This window comes from Syzygium oleosum, unplaced genomic scaffold (genome assembly GCF_021117445.2).
Source record: "Syzygium oleosum isolate NSW1041296 unplaced genomic scaffold, Sole_v2.1 Sole_v2.49, whole genome shotgun sequence".
Classification (NCBI taxonomy): domain Eukaryota; kingdom Viridiplantae; phylum Streptophyta; class Magnoliopsida; order Myrtales; family Myrtaceae; genus Syzygium; species Syzygium oleosum.
In genome coordinates this window covers 1075064-1102999 of record NW_026607533.1, presented here as the reverse complement: position 1 = coordinate 1102999, position 27936 = coordinate 1075064, and the positions used below count along the sequence as shown (strand labels likewise).

The following is a 27936-nucleotide window of genomic DNA, read 5'->3' as shown; positions in this document are numbered from 1 at the left end:
AATTCAATGGGAAATTCAATGGCTTGATTGATCATTACTATCGGAAACTACATGATGATCTTTCTAGGTGGAAGTACACAATGAAGTGGTGTCCACTCCTTTTCATCTGTTTTGGAAGTTCACTTTTGCAATGGCACAAGCGAATATAGACATGAAAATTAGCGGAAAGGCCAAAAGCATGATGGCTACGATATAGAGTTGATCGTAGTGATATCCGAAATAACTTTCAAGGAAGGCGCTGATCGTGGTTTTGTTGTCCATGAACTGTAATCTCTTTATGGATGTCTCCGTATTGCGAACTAAGCAGACCTCTCAATGACCACGCGTTCGGGCATATCCAATAAAACCAACGCCACCACACCGGAATTTCCTGCCAAAAGGGGTGGAAAAAGACGAGCAGTTAGATGTGTTAAAGGATAGCTAATATTAATGATTTAGCGCGACAGATATGCTTCCGCCATTTCTTGATGGGGTTATGCTAAATTGAATTAGAGACTTACGGGTCCGGGAATGAGGAACCCAGAGAATAGGCTGAACAAGGTGTAGGAAAAACTCGCGAACAACGCAGCCACTTGGTACGTTGGCGTCAGTGAAACCAGCATCATTCCGAAGTAGTTGAAATAGAGCAGTGTACAAAACATGGTGTAGAAGTACCAGAACACTTTATAGAATGAAAGGTAGAAACCTATGGCAGGGAATGTGATCAGCACAAACAAAACTGCTTGCAGGAATATGTATGGAATTTCGATAACTGCCTGCAACATACTTGAGGAGCATGATATCTTTGTTAAGATAAGGAAGAACAAGAAATATATCAGTATCGAGAGAATACATAGCAAAGGAGCTTGAATCAGTGACCTGAGCAAATGAATATGACCACGATGAGTACATTCCGGCAAATCTTTCCCTGTAGACAACGATACGTTCGGTAGCAACAAATGGCAGAACCGAAGTGCAGTTGCCTATCCCCGTGATTTGCACAAAGATAAACATCGATCCAAGTATGTCGAGAAGATCCTGCTCGTCATTTCTTTAAAACAAAGAACCACGTTTTAGCATCTTAGACGGTGAGTTGTACAGCTCCTAATCCTGATGTTTGACAAGCCGCAAAAGATTTTTCCCGGACTAACTAGGTTTATGAACTACTTACATTTCCTTTCCTTTCTGCCAAAGGAGAGCGGCACACATCAAGGAAGACGCCGTAATGAAAAGCAAGCGCACCAGGTTGTATTTAGGGCTTCTCCAGTAGGTTAAATGTTGTTTCCACAAGCATGTTTTGAACTGCTCCCACCTATTTTGCGGGAAGCGTGCAGAGAAACATATTTGTTTTGTGCCAGCCGCCGGAAAACTTAGCTCTCCAACTAATTCTTGGTTCGTCCTATAGAGATCAACAAAATGCATCAGCAGACATCATTTTTTTCCCATAGCAAGCACAAGAAGCATCATTTATGATCACATGTTGTCAGTTTCTGGTCAGAACTCCAAGTTCGCATGACATGAGAGACAGGAGCACTGAATTTTGCAAATTGTGCGCTTAATGAGCACTGTATGCTTACCTGCATTGATCAGACTCCTTATAAATGATGCCGTAGTCTATACCAAGTTGAGATTCTAGCGAAGGACTTGTGATCTCCAGCATCCACGTTGCAGGGTTGTAATTATCCCTGATTTTTGGCACTCCAGGAATACTCTGGACGAGGGAAATGTAGAATTCATTAGTCAAGCTTTCTCAATTCAATTTAAGTTTTTTCATATCCAGTGTAGAGTACCTCATAAGAATATTCAATAGTTTTGCCTATTTCGTATATTTTTCTTCCTTTCAGTTATATCAGCATTGTTTGCAGCTTACAATAGGAGCAATTCATCCTTAACGACGTGCAAATTATGAAAAAGAAGCATAAATTGAAGAGCTCACGCCAGAGGTGTAACACTTACCTCAAAATATTTAATAAGCTTATCCGAATGCTCGCCAAGCTCTCCAGAGTATATCATTTGACCTCCTCTTTTCATCAGGATCAGCTGCATAATTTATCAAATGCGACATGCTTTAGTCATGTTCTTCACAGTTATTATAACATTTAGAGAAAATATGTGGAGTGAGTTGTGCATCATGCGAGAATTGATATGCGAATGCGATGTACACCGAAACTCTATTGTCTAAGCATAATTACAGTGAGTAGAATAGACTGTTATAGGAATAAATGCATTAACAAGTTACCTCATCAAAAGCCTCAAATATGTCGATGCTTGGCTGGTGAATTGTACAGACAATTGTCCTCCCTGTGCTAACAATATTCTTCACGACTCGCATTACAATGGCGGCTGCTCTGGCATCGAGACCAGAAGTAGGTTCGTCCATGAATATGATCGACGGGTTAGAAACAAGCTCCACTGCTATAGTAAGCCGTTTACGCTGCTCAGTTGATATACCAGTTACACCAGGAACACCAACTATGGCACCTTTGATGTCATCTAGCTCAATCATTTCAAGTACTGCAGCCACAAATTCCTGATTGACAACATATAATTCAGTTATGATGCAGATTTAGCTACTGAGTGGTGCAAAATCTCATCACTCGATATGTGACGCAAGAGACCAAATTTAGTTTTTTTCTGCTTGCTGGTTTGATCAACATGAAAATATCTAGCGAACAAGTTCTTCGTCCTTCCTAGACATCAGCTAATTATAAATAACTACAGATGATGTGCTAAAATCTGTCCAGTTGAGCACAAGATTTAGCCGTTAATTGGCACATATCCGGACAAGACTGTGAACAAGATTTATCCAACAACAGGTAAAAAAAGATTGAAATTCGTGTCTCAATGCGTGATGTACAAAAAACTTCCGGTTTTATCCACTTATTGAATTCTCTGATCCTCAATCTGTTTGTTCCAAGATAAATTCCGGCTCAAATATTAAGGAAGAGGGTATCAAAATGTCGGGCGTATTCTATCCTGATGAAGAAAACTTACAGCTCTCGTGTTTTTGTCAATGTGGGCTGGCAACCTTAACCAAGCTGAGTATGCCACCGATTCCTCAATTGTAACTTGTGGAGAATGTATGTCGGTTTGCTCACAGTAGGAAGATATTCTGGCGTAAGTGGCTTGAACTTTAGGATACCCTCCGACTTTTATATCTCCTTCGATAAAACCGCCAGTTTTCCTTCCTGAAAGAACATCCATCAACGTTGTTTTCCCTGCTCCACTAATGCCCATCAAGGCCGTTAGGACTCCGGGTCTGAATGCTCCAGTAATATCTCGAAGAAGTTGTAGTCTTCTCTCTGGGAAACCTTGCTCTTTCAGTTTCTGACAAACATTGGAGGTTCCATTATGCGAATCATTAATTGATATGATATGCACAACAATACTTTATGTTCAACAACTGAAATGCCTCACCTTGGGTGTTTCGACGAAGTACCGAACGTTTTCGAACGTTAGAGTTGTGGGTTCAAATGGTAAAACCATCCCTATCCAATTTCAAAATTGCAATTGTCACTAAAACCAGAGGCAATATAACCTTATTTAAACTATTCACTAGTACTCATGAATGTATGATATCAACCATTCATTTGCAGTTTTGCATATTTAAAATAGATGATAATGGACTAACTCCTTATGAATCTTCTTACCTCTAACTCTAGTTTCTGTGGTATCTTTGTTAGCCACCTGTTCTCCTAGAGCAGGATGGTTAATGTCTCTGTCTTTATCCAGCTGGGAGAGCTTCTTACTAGAGACAACAGCTCGAGATCTACTTGGAGCTGTGATTAGCCGATAAATACACGTTACATAGTGAAAAAATGTTGACCGCTGAGAATTATCTTGGCTTGCATTTTCAATTACCTTTAGAAAAATTCAGAGCACAGGTGAACCCAATGTTGAAAACCATCCAAAATCCAATCAAAGACCCAAGTGATATCCAGTAAAAGTAGTTGCTATAATCTAGACCACGCTCTTTGAGCACTTGTTGCCCCAGAGTGCCATTAAGAGATGAAACCTGCGAAGGTCAATAATCCTGTCAAATACTAAACAAAACCATCATCATGTTGAATCCACTCTTACGATACTGGTTTGTTCTTTGAGATGTCACCTTTTCCCACCTCGGAGCGAGAAACTCATTAAGGGAAGCACCTATTTCTGCATATGACAATGGTGAGAACCAGAAGCCCCACTTCAACCAACCGGGTAGAGAAGCTGCAGAGAGACAAGGTTTCTAAGTTCCTGTCACTTTTTGAAAGTCCCCACCACAAGAATCGGTAAAACTACTGAACTTACGTTTTGGGATGACAAAGCCACCGAATAAAAACAAAACGAGTAAAGAGAATAGACCGCAAATTGCCGCAACAGGTGGATTTCGAACAACAGAAGCTATCAACCGGAACATTGATATTGATACTTGATGTACTAGGAAGAGCAGGAAGAATTGATAAAAGAACCTGACAGTCATCCAACAAGTTGGAAATGAGAATGGCTAAAATTCACATCATCTCTCTGATATAGCGAAAGTTTGGAATTACCTTTGTGGTTCAGGACTATAACCGACTCCATAATAGGTAATAGCTGTCCACAGAAACGCATCAAGTAAAGAGAATGGGATTTTCAGAACGGCCGCTGGAATCGTATAAGCCCATGCAGGGTAGAAGAAAAAATCCCGTTGCTTGTAAAAGACTGCAAGTCTAGAAACAGTCATTGCCAGCTCCTGAATGCCAATAACCATGAGTCGGATGAGAGCGTAATATAGGGAACCCATGAAAAGATCCGCATGCATCAAGTCGAGTTTCATTCGCGTCCGCAAGAAGACGGTCACTGTTATAACTGCAACTATCACAAGCTGCAAAGAGAAACCACCAACTCGATGAATTTCGCGTAGATTTCTCATTAACCATCTGGTATGACTGCATATATTGAGTCCCAATAGGCAATACCTGTGCTGATTTGAAGACATGAACAAACCAGTTGCGCTTCATGAGGAGCCATTCTCTCGAAAGACATGCTTTGAACAACTCCCACTTTTTTAACGAGTAAATTTCAAAAGATAAGGCACTTCTGTGAAGCTCAGATTTCTCAAAAGGCCTGGCAAGTTCCTCGTCTAGTTTCTTTGCCGGCGGAAGCTCTTTAAACATCCTCGCAAACATGCTTGGAGATATGAAATTATAAGTCCTGTCTTTGTGATGCCAGTATTGTGCCTGATCTTTTACGGAAACTACCTGCCAAGAATTCCCAAAAACAGCATATGTCAGCACTAACCTTTCACAGTTCGGATATCCCTTTATTAAGCGAGAGTGCATACTTCTTGGAGAAAGTCAGCAATGCCTTTTCTCGTTGGGCACTTGAAACCACAGTGTTCAAAGAAGCTGAGAACATCGGTCCGAGGTCCATGGTACACTATATGTCCCTCTGCCATTAGAATTAAGTCATCAAAGAGATCAAAAGTCTCGGGTGCTGGCTGAAGAAGCGATACCAAAATTGTGGACTCTGTTATGTGTGCCAATTGCTGCAAGCATGTAATGATCTGAAAGGTAGTGGAGCTGTCCAAGCCTGTTGATATCTCGTCCATAAATAAAACTCTCGCCGGACCAATTATCATTTCCCCTGGAAGAGAGGACACTGTGAAAGATCTGTAATGAAGCCTACAACTTCCAATGTGACATAGAAGCTGTTCCTATAAGTTTCTCATTATTTGCTGTCAGTTCACATAAAACTAACCAGTCGTCAACCTTCTCTTTTGACCACCAGAAATTCCTCTGTTCATCGCATCCCCGACAATTGTATCTGCGCAGATGTCGAGTCCAAGAACCTGAGAAGGCGAGAGATGGTAAAAAAGTGCACGATTGTGTGTGAAAAATAAACTTGCTAATTGTTTTTTCTCATGGATACATTACCTTTACTATGTAGTCTGTTTGGAGTGTTCTTTTCAGCCCTCCTACAGATATTGCCTGTTCATATCGAATAAAGTCATCAGAAACCAGTATTTGCCAATTGCTACTATAACTGGAAAATTGAAAAACCCAAAAAAGATGAATCCAACTTTATGCAAACATTAACCTTCATGTACGTGTCTATGCTTGGCTCTGGATTAATTCCTGCTTGCTTCTCCCTTTTACTAACTTCTTTCAATATGTCTTCAACCAAAAGCAACATAAATACGATCAGAAATGATCACTGGAACAAACAGTAACTTCCAGGTCGGAGACTAAACTGGTACCTGCCCTTCCTCCAATGCCCTGACAACGTGCAGAGAAGTCGAGCGTCTCCCTCACAGTCATCTCGGAAATATGCAAATCATATTGGCTTATGTAAGCTGAAGTCTTTTGAGGAACAAACTCATTCAGCTTGTAACCGTTGTAGGAAATCTCTCCCTTGACCTTGATCATACATCATTTGTCAATTCCACTGATCTTACAGTAATGCGTGATCATTTGTGTCTGAATATGTTCTAAGAATAGTAGCTATTCTTCTCAGCATGGAACATCTACAATTAACTGAATACCGAAAGGTAATACCTTGAGCGATTTCTCTGATTTGCCTGCTAATGCTTGTAATAAGGTGGTCTTTCCGCATCCCGGCGGACCTAGCAATAGTGTCATCCTGCAACAATTTCAAGAGGTAAAGATTACGCCGCATAGCCGCATCATGTATATCAACTTGTGAATCTAAATCAGTGTATTTTATAAGCTTTACTAGCCTTGCAGGCTTAAGGACGCCGCTGATGTTCTTGAGAATTCTTATCTTGCTCCCCTGATGCTTGCAGCCAACCTTATTTGTTGGAGCCTGCTTCACAGGAAAAAGAGGGATCATGGTTCCTGTGCTTATGTCTTATGAAGTTGACCAGAATGGACTACAATAGCTTGATGGAATAGAGCAGCAGTTGCATGAGCTAATAATTTTGATATCAAATACGCCATTTAAAGATAACAAAAATCAAGTTAAGAAAGAGTACATATATTATCTCCTGATAAAACTCTTTAGAATAGAAAGTAGGTGCGACTGGATTCTGCATGGGTTTTATTAGGAATTTTTCTTGCAAAAATCAGTACTTGGTTTTCTATACAAAGACACGGTGCAACGCTTACGTTGCACCCCATCGTTTCATGATAAGTGAAAAATTTGAAACTAGATGCTTTTCAATCTGGTCCCATTGAGACATGGTTGTTCTAAAACTGCCAATTTCCTAACAGTAAGGTCTATTTGGAACGCATGGCTGATATCAACGTCCTGGTCTGATGTCTCAATAATGACGTTCTTTGAAATTCCAACTTTCAACAAAAGTGTCAAAAGTAGTAGGCTATGGCCAAACATAGTTTCCTACAGCAGAAAATTTGTTCTTTGACTTCAGTTAAATCGTCCTGGATGAATCTTAGAAAACGTACAAGCTTGGAGGAGAGAGAGAGGAAGATACAGAGGAAAATCTCACGTAGAAAATGGTCTTGAGTGCGTTCCAAAGAGTTGGGATGGGCTCCCCATGAACCGCTTCGACGTCAGCTTCTATGCACAGGTTCTGATATCTCACTTCCACTGTCGGTAATTCAAGACCCACTCTGAGAATTTAATATCATATTTAGCTACACTTTGGCATATAAAATAGTTGAAGATGCATGAAACAAAAAAAAATGTCTGCCGTTTGCAGCCGTAAGATTAGAACAGGTATAAAAGTACAGAATGTCTGCCTCTCCACTCGCTCACGGAGCTTCTGAAGAAGCCGGAGATTGTCCTAATTCGGTCTTCTTCAACAGGCCGTCCATGAACACCCGCCTCTCGGAGTCCCCGAGCTTGGCCACGTCCACCACCTCGCGGTCGAGCATTGCCGCCCTCAGCCGCCGGAATGTCGGCAGCCTCTCAATCGCCTCCCACTGCAGCTCCAGCTCGTCGTCCTCCCGCCAGCGATCCTCGCCGAATGTCTACGCCGTCTGGCCCTCCAAATCAGGGACGCTGCTGAAGCTGCTCGAGGCGCGGTGGTGCAGCACCAAGGAGAAGCTCCGGCTTCGTCCTCCCTCCATCTCGGAGGGCTCGATCCTCATGGACGAGGCCTGATCGCCACTCATGGTGGACGACAGTGCCCTTTCGATCGTTTTGATCTTTTCGGACAAATGTAGGTGTGGACGTTCATCTTATAGTGTGTGGGTCGATGCCACACCAGCGCAACAAAGTGTGGTCGCTTTACCAATGAGAACGAGATGCTAACGAGAAGGCGAATCGTGGGCTACCGATCACATTAAGGACAAGTGTATTCAAAGGTTTCAGGATGATCTAAAATTAGCAAAGTCCAAAAAGTTAATTAAATTATTGTGGTTTGACATTTGAGGTAGACGACAAATTGTGTTCTCCGTGGAATTCTTCAATACTGTTCCGTTGTCATCTTTGTGAGATTCCATTATGTTATCGAATTGACTTCACATTGATGTTGACTTGGTTCTGAAGTCACTTTTATATTCCGAAAGCAATGTAAATCACGTTGAGAAAAATGACGCAAACAGTTCATGAATTTTAAAATCAATGTGTAATGTGATCCATAAATTTTTAATTTATTTAACGTGATTCCTAAACTCTGGCTATTTTACACAATTATTATTTACTTATTTTTTAAGTGATCGTGAAACTCATTTGGATAAACTAATTCATAATCACGAAAATGTAAGAAGGGTTGGGTTGGGTTGGCTCACCTCTGCACTCGCTCACGGAGCTTCTGGAGAAGCCGGAGATTGTCCTCTTTGATCGTCTTCAACAGGCCGTCCACGAACACCCGCCTCTCTGAGTCCCCGAGCTTCGCCACGTCCACCACCTCGCGGTCGATCACCGCCGCCCTCAGCCGCCGGAACGTCGGTAGCCTCTCAATCGCAGCCTGCTGCAGCTCCAGCTCGTCGTCCTCCCGCCGGCGATCCTCACCAAATGCCGACGGCGTCTGGTCATCCGAATCAGCAGCTACGCTCCTGAAGCTGCTCGAGGTGCGATGGCGCAGCGATGAAGAGAAGCTCCGGTTCTGCCTTCGCTCCATCGTGGACGAGGTCGGCTCATCGCTCGTTGCGGCCGACTGTGCCATTCTGATTGTGTGTGATCTTTTTGGGGCAAAGGCAGGGGGAAGTTCTTCTTATATAGTGTGGAGCGGGCGCCATGTCGGCTAAGCGAATGCGTGAGAAGGTGCATGGGTCAATTTAGCCATTATATTTGAATTAATGCATTAAAGGTTTCATACTCTAAAAGATGCGTTGTTCTCCTTTTGGGTTGGCAAACCTCGTGGCTACACGTGCTAGTCAACTTAGATTGTTAAATTCTGACCAAAAAAAAAAAACCTTAGATTGCCAAATGTCCATTTTTTGCACACAGGATTCCGCAACCCGCAATTTGATTGCATAACTACAAAAGGGTTAGCTTAATTATTGACACGATTTCAAATTGATATCTCAAAAAGTTTGATCTTTATTCCAATCAAGATGTCCCGTTTAGGGTTTTCTTGCCCATGTATTCTAAATTCCGACGCACTGAAACTGACTTTAGCACAACCACATCACGGAGTGCATGCACCACGGCCAGCCACTTTTTTTTCACCGGCGTTTAGCCGATGAGGCGAATGGATTCATATTCATCTAGTGTATGTGGTCATTTGAGAGAAAAAAAAAAAAAAGGTCAACTGTAAGGGGTTTCTCGGCTCACTTCTGGGGACCAATTGGAAATTTTTCCACAGAAATTTAAATTCGGTGCAAATTAAAAATTGGTTCAATTCACTTTGAGAAATATATCGTAAATCAATGAATATGGATTGGGTTATATTATATGTTAGTCAACTTTTGCCTCCCAAAGATGATTTTCTTTGACATAAAATGCATGCTACACGAAAGACAACTGGCGTTACAGAAACTAGAAGAATATGGCCCCTCGTTGACCAATTTTTTCCATTACATCACATGCTTTTTGGTCATACTCTATTAAATAATTCTTAAATAGTTGCCTAATTTAGCTTCCTTGGTCCGCCTGCCATCGGTCATTCGTCATAGTGACGTCTCCCGAAGAAATTATACATATGTAAGTTTTTTTTGGCAAAAGAACACTACAAGTGCCATAACTTGTGTACGGCGCTCACTTTAGTACCATAACTTTTTTTTTAATCAATTTAGTGCTAAAATTTTTTAAAAACGATCACTTAAGTGCCAACTCCGGTGCCGTACACAATTTTTCGCAGGAAATATGACGTGTCATTTTTTTTATTAATTTCTGAAGTTGACGTGGCTCGCCGGAGTCTCGCCGGAGATTGGCACTTAAGTGATCGTTTTTCAAAAATTTTAGCACTTAAGTGATCGTTTTTCAAAAATTTTAGCACTGAAGTGATCCAAAAAAGAGTTATGACACTTAAGTGATCGTTTTTCCTCCGACTTGGCACCAAAGTGATCCGAAAAAAAGTTATGGCATCAAAGTGAGCGCCGTACACAAATTATGGCACTTATAGTGTCCTTTTGCCGTTTTTTTTTTATCTGTCCTATTTTAACTCTCAACTAACTCTCAGATTTTTACCCTATTTCTTTACAGAGCGTGAGAGTCGAAACCCACATCTGAAACTAAATGTCCCTACCCTTAACCCCCGAGAAACCGGGAATCAAACTTCTTACCTTTCCCAAGGGTGGCCACTGGAAAAACCCTAGTGGTTCACGTATGTAAGTTAATTTACTGAAAATTGACATTTTTTTTCCGTTTCTCTTCTTAGGAGACACGTTAAGATAGGAACAGTAATTCTTCTGCACCATGAAAATTCTTCTTATTCTCCTTTTCTATTGATGGTTGTGACGTGAGAATTCTGCCTGTTAAAATGGAGAAATTATGCACCATGACCCCTAGCCCCCCGAGAAAGCGGGAATCAAACTCTCCACCTTTTCCTTTTCAAATAGGAAGGGTGGTCACCGGAAAAATCCTAGTGATTTACGTATGTAAGTTAATTTACTGAAAATTAACATTTTTTTTTCCATTTCTCTTCTTAAGAGATACGTTAAGATAGAAATAGTAATTCTTCTGCACCATGAAAATTCTTCTTATTCTCCTTTTCTATTGATGGTTGTGACGTGAGAATTCTGCATGTTAAAATGGAGAAATTACGCACCATGAGGTACTTAGCCATGCTCATGTGATGGACCACCGGTTTGTTAGTCCGAGACCTTGTTCTCCACACGTACCTCAAATTGATTATGACCCACCATCTTTTTTTCCTAGTCAATTTGCTAACCAACCCACGGTTCCAAGCATCTTGGTCCATGGCATCGGGCTCAACTCATCATTTACATTTGATCGCCTTGACATCCTATTTGATTACATATTCACATTACTAAATTTGAGGAGCTTTTTTCTCAATAAAAAAAGGACATATAATGTAACGACCCGGTCCGACGAGGGCGGGGAGTGGTCGCCGGGGCCAGAGGGCCTGGACAAGGAGCGGCTCTTGGCAGGCTTCTACGATGGCAAGGGGGGGCATGTCTCTTGTCCCACATCGCTTAGGGGGGGAGTCCTGGGCTAGTTTATAAGGCTTGGGTTCTCTACTCTGTGTAACGCGTTTTAAAGCCGTGAGGGTCAGTGGGCCCAAAGCGGACAATATTACACAGTGTAGACCCCGGGTCCTTACAAATGGTATCAGAGCCGACTCCCGACCGCGTGTGGGGCCCCAGCGAGGACGCTGTGCTCGAAGGAGGGGAGAATGTAACGACCCGGTCCGACGAGGGCGGGAAGTGGTCGCCGGGGCCAGAGGGCCTGGACAAGGAGCGGCTCTTGGCAGGCTTCTAGGATGGCAAGGGGGGCATGTCTCTTGTCCCACATCGCTTAGGGGGGGAGTCCTGGCCTAGTTTATAAGGCTTGGGTTCTCTACTCTGTGTAACGCGTTTTAAAACCGTGAGGGTCAGTGGGCCCAAAGCGGACAATATTACACAGTGTAGACCCCGGGTCCTTACAAATGAGTGAACCAAATATTAAAAAACTATTTATATTTGACGTTGAGGAAAAATTCGATGATATTTCATGCTTAGTCATCAGCTAGATGTTCATTAATGCAACTCTATCTCCATGGTTTCTTAGTACCATACCAATTCAAAAAAATATGCATTTCAGCAGCAGTTTGCTTTTTCAAGGCTGAATTCTTTTATGAGATTTTGGCAATAAAACCTGAAGAAATAACTACATTAGTAAACATTTTAGAATATTTATTTGCATTCAACAAACCATGTGAGTCTCGTCTATTCGAGACTTATTTTTTTCTGTAAAAATATAATTACACGTTGGCCATGGAACGAATGATCTGATCATTTAGAGATAACTTTATAGCCCAATTCTTTCATGTATCAACCATCTAACACAGATTTGTAAACTATTTTTTACACTGTGAATCGATCTAATAAAAGCAAAAAAATATACATAAAACTTTTTAACGAGTGTCCACTATCATGGCATTTATTTAGCATAACGTCTACGTTCGCTCTGAGCAAATGAATAGAACCAAATGAATACAACCAGGACGAGTACATTCCAGCGAATCCTTCCCCGTAGACAATGATACGTTCACTAGCAACAAATGGAAAAACCGAAGTGCAATTGCCTATTCCCATGAATTGCACAAAGATAAACATTGATCCAAGTATGTTGAGAACACCCTACTCGCCATTTTTTCAAAACAAACAATCATGTTTCAGCATCTTGGATGGTAAGTTTTACAAGCTCCTAATCCCGATGTTTGACAAGCTACAAAACATTTTTCCCAGGTTAACCGGGTTTATGAAGAACCACTTACATTTCCTTTCCTTTCCGCGAAAGAAGAGCGGCACACAACAAGTTAGACCCCGTAATGCAGGCGCACAAGGTTGTATTTAAGGCTTCTCCAATAGGTTAGATGTTTCTACAAGCATGTTTTGAACTGCTCTCAACTATTTTACGAGCATGTTTTGAAATGATCCTGTTGCTCCATCGATCTAAGTATGTTGAAAAGATTATTCTCGTCATTTCCTCAAGATAAACTTTTTTACAAGCTCCTAATCAAGTTTTACGTGCATCGTGCACGTATTGCACGTAAGATGCACGTGCCCCACGACTGGCCACTTTTTTCGCCGGCATTTAGCCGATGGGGCGAATAGATGCATATTCATCAAGTGTAGGCGGTCATTTCTAAAAAAAAGTCAAGTGCAGAGGTACTTTGCGAAACTGTACTCACTTTCGGGGTTAATTGAAATCTTCCGTTTTGAATTTGGTACAACCTATAAATTAGTTAAGTTTATATTGAGAAATATATAATAGATTAATATATTTGGATTGGGTTATATAATGTCAATTTTTGCTAAAAAGATGATTCTTTAAGCTTGTATTTTGAAAAATGAATAGTAATTTTGAGGTTTATCCCTATTATGTGGAAAAACGTAGGAATAGTAAGTTGCAATATGAGAGGCGAACTAAAACCTTTCCAATAGAATTCCTTCTATTCTAAGCACTCTCCACACTTTTTTCATCTCTTTCGGAAGTTCAATTTTGCAATGGCACAAGCGAACATAGACGTGAAAGCTAGGGGAACTTTTCTAGAAAGCGTTGATTGTAATTTGTTGTCCATAAATAATGATTTCCTTATGGATGTCTCTGCATTGCAAAGTGCAAACTAAGTAGACCTCTCAAGGACCACTCGTTCAGGCATATCCAGTAACACCAACGCCACCACCTCATAATTTACTGCCAAAACCGGCGGAAAAGAATGAGCAGTTACATGTATTAAGCCACAACTAATGTTCATAATTTAGTGCGAAGAGAGTGACTAACATGCTTCTGCCTCTCTTGATAGAGTAGCAATTATTGAATCACGGAATTACGGGTTCGGGAGTGAGGAACCCTGAGAACAGAGCGAACACGGTGTAGGAAAAACTCGCGAACAACGCAGCCACTTAGTATGTAGATGTCAGTGAAACAAGCATCATCCCTAAGTAGTTGAAATAGAGATGTGTATAGAACATGGTGTAGAATTACAAGAACATTTTATTGAATGAGACAGAAGAATGTATGGCCGGGAAAACCACCTGTGACATATTTGAGGGGCATAATATCTTTGCTAAAATGCAAAAGAACAAGAAATACATCAGTAATTAGCCAAGAAAATGCATAGCAACGGAGCATGTACAAGTGACCTGAGCAAATGAATAGGACCGTGCATTCCGGCGAATCTTTTCCTGCAAATAGGTAGCAACAAATGGCAAAACCGAAGTGCGGTTGCCTATTTCTTGTATTGCACAAAGACCCAAGAATGTAGAAAAGATCCTGCTAATCATTTTTTTAAAGGCTAATCATTTCTTAAAGACAGAATCAGGTTTCAGCATCTGAGATAGAGTGGAAAAATTGGATCCAGAGAGCCTGTATTTAATTGCGCATGTCATAAACGGGCTGCCTTAAGTTTTAAAAACAGGCTTAAGTGAGTCCAAGAAATAAATGCCTAATAAGTTAATGGTCTTAAATGGGCTGAGAAGAATGGCGAACTTTTTCACCTATCTTTTTGTAGCAAATATAGTACACAAGTGCAATAGGTTTAGAATTTTTTTGGTAATTTCCCCGTATGTTTTGTTACAACACATGTATACTTTCGGGATAAGTGCATTGAAAGTCCTAAAACTTATGACAAAAGTGTAATTGAGTTATAAAACTTTCAAAAAGTGCAATCAAGTCTTAAAACATGTAGTGAAAATACAATCTGAGTTCTAAAACTTTCAAAAAGTGCAATCAACAGAATGACTTGATTGGATCAATTTGATAAGTTTTGGGAATTGATTGCACTTTTTGAAAGTTTCAGGACTTAGTTGCACTTACGTGACAAGTTTTAAGACTTAATTGCACTTTTTGAAAGTTTTTAGCACTTGATTGCACTTTCGTGATAAATTTTATGACTTCTATTGCACCTTTCCCCGTACTTTTCTAGTTCTCATGTGCATTTCAATCTTTAGGTTTTATGTTTGATTTTTCTGCAGCGTGGTGCGAAACTTTTGAGTTGGATAAAACTGGGCGGGCCCATCACTGATTTGCTTAAAAAATGGCAGCCCATGAAGAATCCAAGGAACGGGAAGCTCTCTTTCTAGCTTCCCTTTCATCTTCTTACAAACTCAGACTCCTTGAGATAAACCGAGCTTCGTTCATCTTTGCAGGAGGCCATTCACTCAAAAAACAGAGCACATCGGGGACGAAGGACGGAATTCACATATTAAGGCAATTCAAATCTATTCCACTTCAACTCGGGCCAGGTTGCTATGGGCGCCGGTGGAAGTGAGAGACTGAGAGAGGACCGATGGGCGAGCTGGCGGTGAGGGGTCCCTGCGGTGCCGTGCAAGGAAGAGGGAAGAAGAGTGGGATGCTGAGGTTAAAAACAAGAAATAGCTTTATGAAACCGGTCTAGTCGGTCCGATTCCGGACCTATTTGTAGGGAGGTCTGGTGCGGTTCTCCAGTAGAACCGGTCCAATTGCATGCCCCTACATACTCATCAAGTGTAGGGGTCATTTTAAAAAAAGTGTAGTGTATGAGTACTTTAGGTTATATTTAACAACGTTGAATTTCAAAGAAATTAGCCTATCGATACCAGCTATCCAATACCAGTTTCCCGGTCACTCTATCTGCACTTCCATATTCTGATGCTAGCTTCCCCCTCTTTGATTTCAATGATATTAGCCCGATAGCTTTGCCGACCCGAAACGATATATATGCTGGCCAGATTAGTTAGGATGGATCGACATTCTTTGACATATTTAACAACTTTGGACGCTATTCATCAAAATTTGTATAACTAGTACCGTCAAATCTACAAAAATATCCAAGTTGTTAAAATTGATCAGATCTCTTTTTTTTTTTTTTTTGGGTTGGCTAATTGATCAGACCTTAGAGAGTGAGGTTTGGATTCATTGCCCGTGACATATTTCATGTCAAGTGAAGAAAACGTGATCCCTCAAAATCTCAATGATTGAGATTAACATAAATTGACGCGAAATCCATGAAAGGACACTACCAAATCGCAACCAAACGAGAGAAAAGAGCACGTTTTTCACGACTGATGTGCTCTCTTATCATCGGTGAGCATTTTGACCCGGCATCTTCTGACTAATCAATCTTATTTCACCATCAACATACATCAACCATGACAACTTCCGTGGCCATGAGTACGGAAGTCGCATCTTGCCGCAATCACTGAGCAAATCCCAATATTGGTTTATACAAAATGTCATCCCCATGGCAGAAATTTGTGTTGAACAAGATTCTTATGCCTATGTCAATGCACTGAAAAAGTTGACACAAGTAGCTAACTGGAAAAACTCAAGTGAAATCCAAACACACAAGAATTACTCCAGCAGAAAACTAGGAAATAATGGAATTGTAGATGTGATTCGAGAATTAGACAGCTCCCATCGATGCATAAGTACCCGCCTCACAAGACTGTAGGAGTAATCACCATAGGTCGCTCTCTCTGCACATCTATTCACCACTTCACAGGAAATCAAAGTTCTCAGCACACACGAGACCGATCATTCCTGCTGTGCACATCTATTCACCACTTACCAGAAAATCAAAGTTCCCAGCACACACGAGACTAATAATTCTTGCTGTGAGTATATTATTGTCACCGAACACTTCAAACCCCAAATACCATACTACAAACCATGCACTATAAAGGAAACTCGGCTGGGAGTTCTCGTTACCATACTACGAACAAAGCTTACGCTAGATGAAACATCCATTGCCATAAGTGTTTGATTCGTTTGATGAGATACATTATGGCTTAGTGAGAAGAGATATGCAGATCTGTTTTTCAACTCTAGATGCAGGACATCATGCCAAGAAGCAGTAAGGCGCAATTCATTTAGAATTATCATTTCACAGGACAAGCAAGAGCGGCCATACTTGCCTGCCTGCTATACTTGAATGCAAGTATGGAGATCTAGCCACAAATTGATCCTCACAAAATTCCAGATATTCATATTCATTACAAAGATCAATGCTAAAACAATATGAGGAAAGTACAAATTTAAAGGGGAAAAAATGAAAGTAGAATCATTCTTATAAAAAAGGACATTACCAGTTAAGCTCATCGATAAAAGTGTTGCGGAAGGAAACATTCAACTTATTCATCCAATAGATCAATACTAATGAAGCGGGGCATAAAGCGCGGGCGAAAATGGAAGTTTATCTTAAGATTGAGGCTTCTCCCACTTGAGTGGCTTCACGACCTCCCAGGTGAAGTCAGGGTCATCCCTTCCAAAGTGACCGTACGCTGCGGTCTTCAGGAATCTGCCGTTGCCACCTCTCTTGAGATCCAAGTTGATGGAAATCATTCCAGGCCTGAAGTCAAAGCTCTCCTTGACAATCTTGAGGATTTCCTTGTCAGGAATCTTTCCGGTCTTGTAAGTGTCAACGAACACAGAAAGAGGCTCCGGCACTCCAATGGCGTACGAGACCTGCACGATGCACCTCCGCGCTAGACCATTAGCCACAATGCTCTTTGCAGCCTGCCTGACAATGTAGGCACCACTCCTATCAACCTTGGTGGGGTCCTTGCCTGAGAAAGCACCACCACCATGGGCTCCCCATCCACCATAAGTGTCAATAATGATCTTCCTTCCAGTGAGACCTGCATCACCATGAGGGCCACCAATGACGAATCGGCCTGATGGGTTAAGGTGGAAGATGGTTCTCTCGTCGAGGTACTTCTCTGGGATAACAGGCTTGATGACATGCTCCTTGAGATCAGCCGCAATTTCGTCATTGGTCACAGTCTCATCGTGCTGGGTGGAGATCAGGACAGTGTGGACCCTGACTGGGACCATTGCGCCATTGTCGTTGTAGTACTCAACAGTGACTTGGGTCTTCCCATCAGGTCTTAGCCAAGGGCAAGTTCCATTCTTTCTAACCTCAGTGAGGCGGGCACCGAGCTTGGTTGCAAGGACGTGACTCAAAGGCATCAATTCAGGGGTTTCATCGGTGGCATAACCAAACATGTGGCCCTGATCACCGGCACCAATCTCTTCTGGGCGCTTGGTGAGATGGCCGTGGACTCCCTGGGCGATATCGGGGCTCTGCTGCTCAATGTTGACCAGAACCTTGCAGTGATCAGCATCAAGACCAACGTCATCAGAGACAAATCCAATAGTCCTGCATGTGTCACGGACAATTTTCTCATAGTCTACATTGGCCTTGGTGGTAATTTCTCCGAACACCATGACCATGTTGGTCTTGGTGCATGTTTCACAAGCGACCTTGCTGTCAGGGTCCTGCTCGAGGCATGCATCAAGGACAGCATCGGAGATCTGGTCACACAGCTTGTCGGGGTGGCCCTCATTCACGGATTCAGAGGTGAACAAAAAGGTCTCCATTCTTTCAAACTGCATATTAATGGAATCAAATACCAGATCAATCAAAGAAACTACTAAAAATTGAAAATTTACGGCAAACTAACTTTGAAGAAGCTCAACCGATTTGAAGTAAAGAAAAACATCTACCAAATAGAGATAACCATTCAAATTTAATGAAGTTGCCAATTCTCTTTTAATTGTTCGAGCCGAATCCAAGAGGTTAAGCAAGGATCTACAACAAGTCCTAAACCTTTCGACTTCCTTACTCTGGAACGAAAACAAGAATGAGGGAGTCTCGATCTGATAGTGCTTCATAATACACTCATATTCTGTGTCCTAAGCGTCAACATTGCCCACGTATTGACACGCACGCACAACTTGGCAACTTTTTTCCACAAATTACTCCATTTGAAAACTCAATTAATTTTTACTACTCGAGCAAGTAGACAAACAGGAGACGAGACAAGAAACGACAAAAAGAGAAAATAAACACTCAGATCTCATAGCTTCCATCTCACCACAACAGCATCCTCTTCAGATCCACGAGAAAGTCGACACATTCAACAAAACCCCACGCAGGAAAAGCCCAAAACTCTCAGATCTTCAGCATTACCAAACACCCACCAACCGAAACTCCCAGATCTACGCCCATTTCGACTCAGATTCAGCTCGGCACAACAACACTCGACAATCAAATTACTCCTACCCAAAAAACCCACCAACCCAAGAACCCAAAAAAGCCCCCGAAACGCCAGAGCCAACCAGATCCAACGGCTTATCCACAAGAAAGCAAAGCCCGTCTTCTTCAACACTTCAAGCGAATCGATCAGACAGAAAAGCACAACAGAGCAACAACACCAGAACGGAAAAAAAAACGAGCGAAAGCAACCATAACGAGTAAAGAACGAGGCTTTTGACCAAGACGAAGACGAAGGAGGAGAAACGAGGAGTACCCAGATTGAATTGAGATGCCTCTTTGTTCGTGCTAAAGGACCAACCCCCAAGATATCAGCAGAACAGAACGCACTGAATCTGGCAGCCATCGTCGCCCATTTATAGCCCAAGATGCCATGCCACTCTTACCGGGAACCGGGTGAATCGGTTGCGACTCTTTTTCTTTTCTTTTCTATTTTGTGGTTTTTTCTTTGCAATTTCTTTTTTTTTAGTTTAGGTTGAAGAATCGATTTTGTTTTCTTATTAATATTCGATTGGTTTAGAAAGTTACAAACTCAACTGCGAAGGCCACTGGCATTGATTACTAATTAGATCGGAAGAATATTTCGGATCGTTTAACTTGGCGTCCCAAGAATCTTGCTAACACGGGCAAAAAAGGAATTTCGAGCAATTGCCCTTTTTTTGAAATGGAAACTCTTGCATCATATAAGCATATTTATATTTGAAGATTGAACCTCAACGAGTGCCTTACGCTTGCCTTTTAAAACTTTCTCATTAGATCTCTACCTTAAATAAAGAAGACGCAAAATGGCAATCCAAAAGTAGTCCCGACAACAGGAGCTCGATTTCTTAATTTGTCTTACGCTTCAAAACCAATTTGACTACGATCTTTCTCATCTTAAACAGTACAGAATACATTAGCTGCAAGCTAAACCAAATCTTCATGCTTTCATTCATTTTCTTCCATGCATAATGCGCATTGCTCTTTCACTGATATACAAATCAATAATTACATCCGATTCAGCATGACGTGGCTGCTTAACCAAATATCTAGAGAGCATTTCCTCACATGGGGTCAAAGTAGAAAAACATAATCATCCCAACATACTCAATAGAATCAATTTTCATAGCGGTCTAATCTTGTTACACCAAATTTCAACGTGAAAGAGGATTGGGACCAAGTGGGGGTTGGTTGGGGCCTTGTCCAAGAAATGTAGCCGTTGGATTGTGTCAGGGATTGTTGAGATTCAGATTGGCTAGTGGTTGGTGGGGGAGAAGGACATCTGCTTGCTTTGCTTTGAAAAGTAGGGGGACCTCTCTCTCTCTCTCCCTCCCAATTGTCTGCTGCCTGTTTTGTTTAAGTGGCTGCAAATTACCGGCTACTGCCGGTCTCTCACCAACCCTAGCCTGTTGTGCGGCTTGGGTGGCTTGACTTGAGCCGGTTGCATAATACTGTATGATAGCCGGCTTTGGAAGCCACTTTTTTGTACCCAAATCTGAAAAGTATGAATGTGGTCAAATGCTTTTCATGATATTTCTGTATTATTTTTTAGTGAATATTCAAATTTTGACATTCCAATTACATACGATCTTTAGGTTTTTCTTGGCTTTCCATTTCTAAATTACCACGTGAAGTGCATCAATATTCACGGCAGCTCCGGCGATTTAAGAATGATTTATTTTTCTTTTTCCACACTAGCCCTTTACTGTGGAAATTGCGTGTGTTGCACTTTTCAGGTAAATCAATTTAATGACAACACAACTACATAGTTTGTCGCTAAATAATTGGAATATATAATCTACTACATATAACTCACTTGCACCCGAAACATCAAAAAATTACATATTTGTGAAGAAAAATAAAACGTACAGACATTTGAATCTTGTTAGGAATGAACTTGATGAATGTCCCATGAGAAAGATTTGATTGTTGAAATTACATGGAAGGTGTGTTGACTGTTAGAAAACTACATTACTGGGCATCTTTTTTTTTTTTATAATTAAAAGAGCATTGATTGAATTGATACCTCTAGGTGTTAACTTATGAATCCCCATACCCACTACAGAATGTTTGAAATTAAGCCATAACTGCATTACTGTCCATTTGGAAGCAACATAAAGTTATCAATGTATCTTTTTTATAGGCAAAAGGCTTTCGGGAAAGATTTAGGTAAAGATTTGAGGCCGAAAGTTTCACGAATCTTTTTTATTTTTTAGTATAGATTTTGCCGATCCATCTAGGATGATAGCTAGCATAGTAAATTAATTGCACGTTTAGAATGGTAGTGATTGTAGGGAATGCTGTAAAGGGAAGCATTACGCACAGGCCAAAAAGTTGTAAGAACAAAGTCAGTTTAGCATGTGATTTTCAGAATCTTTCTTAACTTAACCAAGGAGATGTCGCTATCAAGAATCGATTTTAGTGCAATAGGTACACACGCACTAGTTCTTCCCTATATGGTGCAACAACCAACAATCAATAGTTTTGCTGTCCTTTCTACTTTTGTTTTTGCTTGATCGAAATAATGCAGTAGACTTGTTTTGACATTTTCTTAACTCGAAACACTTGAAACTTTCACTATACAGAAATGTTGACATGCAATTTTACATATAGTTTTTTCATAATTTCCTTAAAGTTTGACTAATATTTTGGAGTTTGACCGAAAAATTAAAAACAATGCTGTATTTATACTCAAATGTAAACAAGCCGCCTTGAATTTATCTCTTCAAATCTCAAATTCTTGACATTAAGCAATCAACACATGTTGTTAGTTTTTCCCTCCTTAACTAGGTCGACAACTATAGGAAATTAATTACCAAGATATTTCAAAAAAGAAAGAACCGCCAATTCATCACAACCATCGATGGTGACTTCATTGACGATTTTGATTCCGACATATTTTTGTTTTGGCCATCCCAATTCAAATACCGTTTTCTAGGAAATTGAAGTAGGGGAGTAAAAGAGCAGTTCAGAGTGAATTACAATGTCGAAGATGACTCGATAACAAGACTAAAACGAGAAAATTAAGAGTAAGTTATCATGCACATTCAATAATTTGTCACTTCGGTATAAGTATCAACACAAAAAGTACATATTATAGGATAGTTAAAATTTTCTTTTTACCCTATCGGTGTATGCTATGAGATGAAAGAAAGGAGATTTCGGTGCTACATGAAATCTAGTACTAATTCAAAAATCAAAACCTAGGTATCATGTGCGGACCCCAAGCCTACTCCCTATTCAGTTTTTGCTTGATTATGAGCATCTAGATTTTTTATCTGCTCGTGCTCAAGCGATCTTTCATATGGAAACTAATCAGCAAAAATCTTCAAGGCAGGCAATTGGCTTTAGTTACTACCAAAAATTAGATCATAAGTATAACACCCCAGGTCTACACTGTGCAATATTGTCCGCTTTGGATCCACTGACCCTCGCTGCTTTAAAACGCGTTGTCTGGGGAAGAGGCGCAATCGCACTGCCATCCCTCATCCCAGCCCAATATTGTCCTCTTTGGGCCTCCCGCACTGGCGTGGACGCACCACCATCCCAACTACGGGCCTCCCTCAAGGCTTTGTTCTTAGCACATCGGAAGTTTGTGTGAAATGCATTACACAGATATAGAACCCCAAGCCTTATAAGCAAGCCCAAGACTCCCTTCCTAGGCGATGTGGGACAAGAGAGGTACCTCACTTCCCTGCGCACATCCGGGGTAGTGGCGCGGACGCACTGCCATCCCTCCTCCCCGCGCTCCGCCGCTTAGCTTGGGCCGTCACACTCTTCACCCCTTACGGGCACAGGCCCTCGCTGTGGACCCATACGCGATCGGGAGTCGGCTCTGATACCACCTGTAACGCCCCAAGTCTACACGCCCCGGGTCTATACTGTATAATATTGTCCGCTTTGGATCCACTGACCCTCACGATTTTAAAACGCGTTGCTGGGAAGAGGCGCAGCCGCACTGCCATCCCTCATCCCAGCCCAATATTGTCCTCTTTGGGCCTCCCGCACTGGCACGGACGCACCGCCATCCCAACTACGGGCCTCCCTCAAGACTTTGTTTTCAGCACAGCTGAAGTTTGTGTGAAACGCATTACACAGATATAGAACCCCCAAGCCTTATAAGAAAACCCAAGGCTCCCTCCCTAGGCGATGTGAGACAAGAGAGGTACTCCACTTCCCTGCGTACATCTGGGGTAGTGGCACGGATGCGCACCGCCATCCCTCCTCCCTGCGCTCCGCCGCTTAGCTTGGGCTGTCACACTAAACGCGTTGTATGGGGGAGAGGCGCAGCCGTACTGCCATCCTTCATCCTAGGCCAATATTGTCCTCTCTGGGCCTCCCGCACTGGCGCGAACGCATCGCCATCCCAGCTACGGGCCTCCCTCAAGGCTTTGTTCTCAGCACAACGGAAGCTTGTGTGAAACACGTTACATAGATATAGAACCCCAAACCTTATAAGCAAATTCAAGGCTCCCTCCCTAGGCGATGTGAGACAAGAGAGGTACCTCACTTCCCTGCGCACATCCGGGGTAGTGGCACGGATGCACTACCATCCCTCCTCCTCATGCTCCGCCGCTTAGCTTAGCCCGTCACATTCTCCAACCCTTACGGGCACAACGCCCTCACTGTGGGCCCACACGCAGTCGGGAGTCGGCTCTGATACCACTTGTAACACCCCGGGTCTACACTATGTAATATTGTCCGCTTTGGATCCACTGACTCTCACTGCTTTAAAACGCGTTGTCTGGGGAAGAGGCGCAACCGCACTGCCATCCCTCATCCAAGCCCAATATTGTTCTCTTTGGGCCTCCCGCACTGGCGCAGACGCACAGCCATCCCAACTACGGGTCTCCCTCAAGGCTTTGTTCTCAGCACAACGGAAGTTTATGTGAAATGCATTACACAGATATAGAACCCCAAGCCTTATAAGCAAGCTCAAGGCTCCCTCCTTAGGTGATGTAGGACAAGAGAGGTACCCCACTTCCCTATGCACGTCCGGGGTAGTGGCGCGGATGCACAGCCATCCCTCCTCCCCGCGCTTCGCCGCTTAGCTTGGGCCGTCACACTCTCCACCCCTTACAGGCACAGCGCCCTCGCTGTGGGCCCACACGCAATTAGGAGTCGGCTCTGATACCACCTGTAACACCCCGGGTCTACACTGTGTAATATTGTTCGCTTTGGATCCACTGACCCTCACGGCTTTAAAACGCGTTATCTGGGGAAGAGGCGCAGCCACACTGCCATCCCTCATCCCTGCCCAATATTGTCCTCTTAGGGCCTCCCGCACTGGCGTGGACGCACCGCCATCCTAACTACGGGTCTCCCTCAAGGCTTTGTTCTCAGTACAACAAAAGTTTGTATAAAACGCGTTATACAGATATAGAACCCCAAGCCTTATAAGCAGGCACAAGGCTCCCTCCCTAGGCGATGTGGGACAAGAGAGGTACCCCACTTCCCTGTGCACGTTCGAGATAGTGGCACGGACGCACTGTCATACCTCCTCCCCGCGCTCCGCCTTTTAGCTTGGGCTGTCACAATAAGATAATCTGCAATGACATTGGATATATGGTGCTTCTCCATTTTCTTTGCCTCCTTCATCTTATGAGGGCAATATGTGAACGTTAGGTAGGAAACAACTTCAATTTTCTGTTGGAGATACATATATGTATAGTGTCTCTTACTACGAGCTAACAAATTGATGAGTTTCTTTTCTTTTTGCCAACCAAACCCATTGTAACATAGACACCATTCTTTTTTTTATAGGGAAAATTTCAGAATGTCCCATGAAGTGGGACCATTTTCATAGAGAATCATAAATTTGTTGAACGGATGCCAATTTAGTAATTAACCTTTCAATTTGGTCAATTTAGTCCTTTCGACGAATAATAATTAACGGATGTCACATATCATCCAACTTAGCAATTCAATGGTAAAATTTAACGGAAACTAACAGAGGATAAATTTATCACATGTGTATCTGTTGAAAACAGATGCGAAAAAACAAATATAGAACACAGAGATTTACGTGATTCGATCATAAGGTGATCTACGTCCACGGGCGAGGCAAGACAAGATTCCACTATAATCAAAGAGAGTACAGTTTTTAGAAGTTGAAACAACAACAAAAGCTCAAGGCTCACAAAACTCTCCGAAAACAAAATTCTCTCTCTATTCATCAATGAGAAAACCTAGCCGCGGTATAAATAGTGCTCCCCAAAAAATTTCCTCGGCGCCTACGCCCCCGAACCCCCCGAGACATTTGTTCGCTTTCTCCAACTCGAGCGGACCGCCATAGAGATTTGTTCGCTTTCTATGAGTTGGGCCTATCGGCCCAACCATCTCACGTCGCGAACTAAATCTCAATTTTTTCTCCACTTTCGGGTCGCACAAAAATATTTCAGGTTGGGTGATAAACTGGACCAAATACATAAAATTCAAGACATATTTAACGGTATCGGTTTTGGATTTTGGGTGGTTAAAAAATTAGTTTGAGATAAATTTATCACAGGTGTTCCAATTTGGGATTTTTCGTGATAACAACCCAATACACAAATACTACGAATTTGAAGAAAAAAATTCCACAGTTCGCAAGGAGGCTTAACTTTTGCCCATTGGAATACACGAGTGTTTTCGTCTCTATCCATAGATTATATAAGTAGCTCATTTTCCATATCCCAACACATCGAACGAGATCATTCATTAGATTTTCAGACTCCCAACAGCTTTTGGTCATTATATATTATTGCACACATCTTAGAATTTGCCTAAGCCCAAATTAAATAAATAAAAATAAGTAGAAAACAATCGAAAGACTTTCAATGAATGCAATAATTTCGTAAACAGCACTCCGTTTACGTGGATCTAGATGGAAAGACGGGCCAATACAAAAATCTGGGGTCCAGTTTTGGAATTGACATTTGAATTTTCATATTGTATCTGATGACGTGGCATTAATTAGTGCTTTGGAAAATCGAGATCTCTTTTATTTTTTTTATCGTGCTCGCGAGTCAAAATCAGAGACCATGGAGTTTGGTCACCTACCGAATTACCATTTTCCTCATAAACCAGATTGTTATCTCGTTGTTTGTAAAATATAAATCAAAGAGATTTACATTTAAAGCCATCAGAGCTATAAGCTCGAGCCGCTGAAGAAGTAAGCCGTGGCTTAGATTGGGGCCCACCCACAAAAGATGACCGGTCAACCACATGAGCAAATTGACTGGCTCCAAAAACACAAAATTAAACATAAAATAGAGATTAGGAAAATCGTGTCGCGTAGCGCTGTGACTGACTGCTGACAAATTAGTGATGTAATTATCAAAACGTGTTTTTTTTGGTCCCAATTTTCAAAATTAGTGATGTAATTATCAAAATGTGTTTAAGAGATGTAATTATCAAAATGTGTTTAAGAGATGTAATTATGGACAGCGCCCGCTACTCGCCATCGCGATCATCTCTCTCTCGCACCAAGAGTTCCTGGTAGGGAAAATAGACGTTACTTTTATACGATACTCGCTACACGATTAACCATTTTGACCGGTTAGAAGCAAAGTTTTGACCTGCAAAGATTTTATCTGAACACATGGACCGGATCAACCGTAGTGACATTCGATCGATCATTACATCCGTGAGTCATGACATGCCCTCTTATGATTGTGTCGTCTTTCGTCGGGGTCAGCGAAAAATCATCGACCATGGCATATAAGGAGCACGAAAATAAAATACATAAATAATTAAAGAGAATTGTACCAGTTAGGTACGTCTCTATGGTTATAGTGATGTTGCAATATCTTTCATTTTCTAAAAACCATACTTTAAATGGAAAATAAGAATAGTGGCCACGTCGTTGGACCCCATGATGTGTATATGGGCATATGAGAGAGAGAGAGAGAGAGAGAGAGAGAGAGAGAGATGTCTACATAGTTGCATCCCCAAGAAATTACAAGTACCTTGGTTTTACCTGTTCCGAGAAAAAGAAAAAGAGATATTATGATATGTTATGACCGTTTCTTGTTTTGCACAAAAAGCTATGCTTTATATTAGATCTCCAAAGTACTTCCAAGATACTTCTACTCGTATGGTGAAGGTCATAACTGGGCAGATTCACTCTAATAGAAGAGACTGTATCTTGTGACTATATAGAGCTCAAAATCTTTGTACCACCAATTCAACCACAACCCACCACCAAAAAGAGAGGGAGAAAAGGTCATTCGTAAGCAAATGGTGTTATTGGAGAATTGTCCCCGATCTTGCTCGAGACAATTTCTTGCGCTTGAAAAAGTTGTTGAAATTGACTTTCCCACGGAGAAGAAGAACACTTCATACTGCACCAAACCCGACTGATTGCAAGACCATCATTTTAATATCCTGCTTCCAGAAGAGAGAAAGAGAGAAGGGAATGCTTAAATTGTGGGTCGCCACAATTCTACACGGTCGGTCACTTTGCTTAGGTGCTCCCCCACGACTCCTCCCATATGCTCCATCGTTTTACACTTCTGAACTAATCTTAAAGAGTGATGGGAAGAATAGAGTGCCTTGATTAGAGGTTTAAAGTTAACTAAGTCGAGCAGGGGTAGTTTACTAACTACTTGAACTCAACTCCGCTCTGGAATCGATCGGTCATGATCGCACTCGGATTAAATAGAGCTCAATTTCTGAAGCGCGGGACTATCTTGATACCGTATTTTCAATGCTCGAGTTGAGTTCACATTAACAAGTTTTCGGAAAAGAATAAAAAGGTTAATATGTTCAAAACTTCGACATGTCATCCTAATTAACATAACCCTGGCTAATTTAATCATGCTCACAAGCCACTCGAGTCAAGTGTCATTGAACACAAGCTCGCCATGAGATTACACAAGCTTTACCCCAAGTCCAGCCGCATTCGACATATCTCATTATCATCGAAACATGACGAAGAAAAGAAAGATTTCAATTTCTGA

At 41.7% G+C, this 27936-nt stretch overlaps 2 protein-coding genes and 1 pseudogene across 2 annotated transcripts; all 3 read right to left on the bottom strand.

Annotated features, from left to right (window-relative positions):
* Positions 1–27: 27 nt before the first annotated feature.
* LOC115689511 (pleiotropic drug resistance protein 3-like) lies at positions 28–5790 on the bottom strand (annotated as a pseudogene).
* A 74-nt stretch (positions 5791–5864) lies between these two features.
* Positions 5865–6795, bottom strand: LOC130136738 (ABC transporter G family member 49-like). Its single transcript, XM_056306992.1, has 5 exons — positions 6683–6795; positions 6501–6585; positions 6203–6362; positions 6043–6119; positions 5865–5933 (listed from the first exon to the last, which is right to left on the bottom strand). Exons 1-5 carry the CDS (start codon positions 6793–6795, stop codon positions 5865–5867), a joined length of 504 nt encoding a protein of 167 aa, XP_056162967.1.
* A 10123-nt stretch (positions 6796–16918) lies between these two features.
* On the bottom strand, positions 16919–19419 carry LOC115689513 (S-adenosylmethionine synthase 5-like). The gene is made up of 2 exons (XM_030615573.2): positions 19272–19419; positions 16919–18348 (listed from the first exon to the last, which is right to left on the bottom strand). Exons 1-2 carry the CDS (start codon positions 19359–19361, stop codon positions 17158–17160), a joined length of 1281 nt encoding a protein of 426 aa, XP_030471433.2. The 5' UTR covers positions 19362–19419; the 3' UTR covers positions 16919–17157.
* Positions 19420–27936: the final 8517 nt, after the last annotated feature.

Coding starts and splice junctions, on each gene's coding strand:
- LOC130136738 (XM_056306992.1), bottom strand. CDS start 6,795: ATGATCCCTCTTTTTCCTGTGAAGCAGGCTCCAACAAATAAGGTTGGC. Junction 6,363..6,500: donor AATCAGAGAAATCGCTCAAG/GTATTACCTTTC, acceptor TGTATGATCAAG/GTCAAGGGAGAGATTTCCTA. Junction 6,120..6,202: donor GGGCATTGGAGGAAGGGCAG/GTACCAGTTTAG, acceptor TTTTGGTTGAAG/ACATATTGAAAGAAGTTAGT.
- LOC115689513 (XM_030615573.2), bottom strand. CDS start 19,361: ATGGCTGCCAGATTCAGTGCGTTCTGTTCTGCTGATATCTTGGGGGTT. Junction 18,349..19,271: donor GGCATCTCAATTCAATCTGG/GTACTCCTCGTT, acceptor ATTAATATGCAG/TTTGAAAGAATGGAGACCTT.